General features: G+C 38.1%; 1 protein-coding gene across 1 annotated transcript in view; it reads left to right on the top strand.

Moving 5' to 3' along the window:
• Nucleotides 1–1267, top strand: part of LOC107707255 (glypican-6-like) — a 48022-nt gene that overhangs the window by 40555 nt on the left and 6200 nt on the right. The window contains exon 3 of the mRNA XM_016511243.1: nucleotides 326–723. Coding sequence (XP_016366729.1) covers nucleotides 326–723 — 398 coding nt within the window. The remainder of the gene's footprint in view (nucleotides 1–325; nucleotides 724–1267) is intronic.

The raw sequence follows: 1267 nt of genomic DNA, 5'->3' as shown, positions 1-1267 counted from the left end.
TTTGATGATCTGAAACATTAAAGTGTGACAAACATGCAAAAAAATAAGAAATCAGGAAGGGGGCCAACACTTTTTCACACCACTGTATATACACACACACACGCATACATTATTATTATTATATATACACACACTCACACACACACACTCTCACACATATATATATATATATATATATATATATGTGTGCATTTAAGATTTGAAGCATGCATCTTATTGGAACATTCACTCCAGCAGGTGTCACATAAGGAATGCACTTGAAAACCTTCATCACCTTTGACATTTAGAACTAACCAACTCTCTCGTTATTGTTCTTTCATTTCAGAGTTCTTCAGAGAGCTGTTAAGCAATGCAGAGAAATCTCTCAATGACATGTTCGTGCGGACCTACGGCTTGATGTATGTAAAGAACGCCGAGCTCTTTGAGCATTTCTTCCATGAGCTACGCCGCTATTACAGCCATGGGACCAGTGCCGTCAACTTGGACGACATGCTAACGGATTTCTGGACGGAGCTTTTGGAGCGCATGTTCCGACTGGTCAACGTACAGTATGAGTTCAGCGACTCGTACATGGAGTGCGTCAGCAGGCACATGGAGCAGCTCAAGCCCTTCGGCGACGTTCCACGCAAGCTCCGCCTGCAGTTGACCCGGTCCTTCATCGCAGTTCGCACGTTCACACACGGCCTGACGCTAATGCCTGAAGTGGTGGGCAAAGTCTCCATGGTGAGAAGCTGTCTTTGTTTGTTTGTTTTTTAAGTTACTTTGACTAGGGAGGGGTAAAAAAGGTACATTTTCCAACAACAAAAAAAATTGAATAATGCAATACTAAGACAAAATAACGGCAAGAAATGTGATTTGTCCTCGAGGGCTGCATGCAAAAAAAAAATACAATGTTACCAATGTAGTCTGATCCATAAACAAGTGACTAATGATCATTTCTTGTAGTGAATTAAAAACCTGAATTAAAAAGCATGACTAATGTAGCTTGATTCATGAAGATGTGAGTCGGTTCTTTTAGGGAATTAAAAACACATCGCGATCAGTGTAGCCTGATTCATGAAATTAATGACTCTTATGAACAGTGTTATTTTAGTATTAGGTTGTTGTTTTTTTCCATATTTTGAGTTAGTTTATAAATTTTCAGTTTTCATTTAAATTTGACTTAAATTTTTAGTAAACTTTTAGTAATTCTATGAGCTTTTTTCTTTATATATTTTACATTTTACTATCTATCTATCTCTCTCTCTCTCTCTCTCTCTCTCTCTCT

Source organism: Sinocyclocheilus rhinocerous, unplaced genomic scaffold (genome assembly GCF_001515625.1).
Source record: "Sinocyclocheilus rhinocerous isolate Xijiao unplaced genomic scaffold, SAMN03320098_v1.1 scaffold174, whole genome shotgun sequence".
NCBI lineage: Eukaryota > Metazoa > Chordata > Actinopteri > Cypriniformes > Cyprinidae > Sinocyclocheilus > Sinocyclocheilus rhinocerous.
The sequence above is the reverse complement of the archived record's forward strand: the minus strand, read 5'-3'. Positions and strand labels throughout refer to the sequence as shown.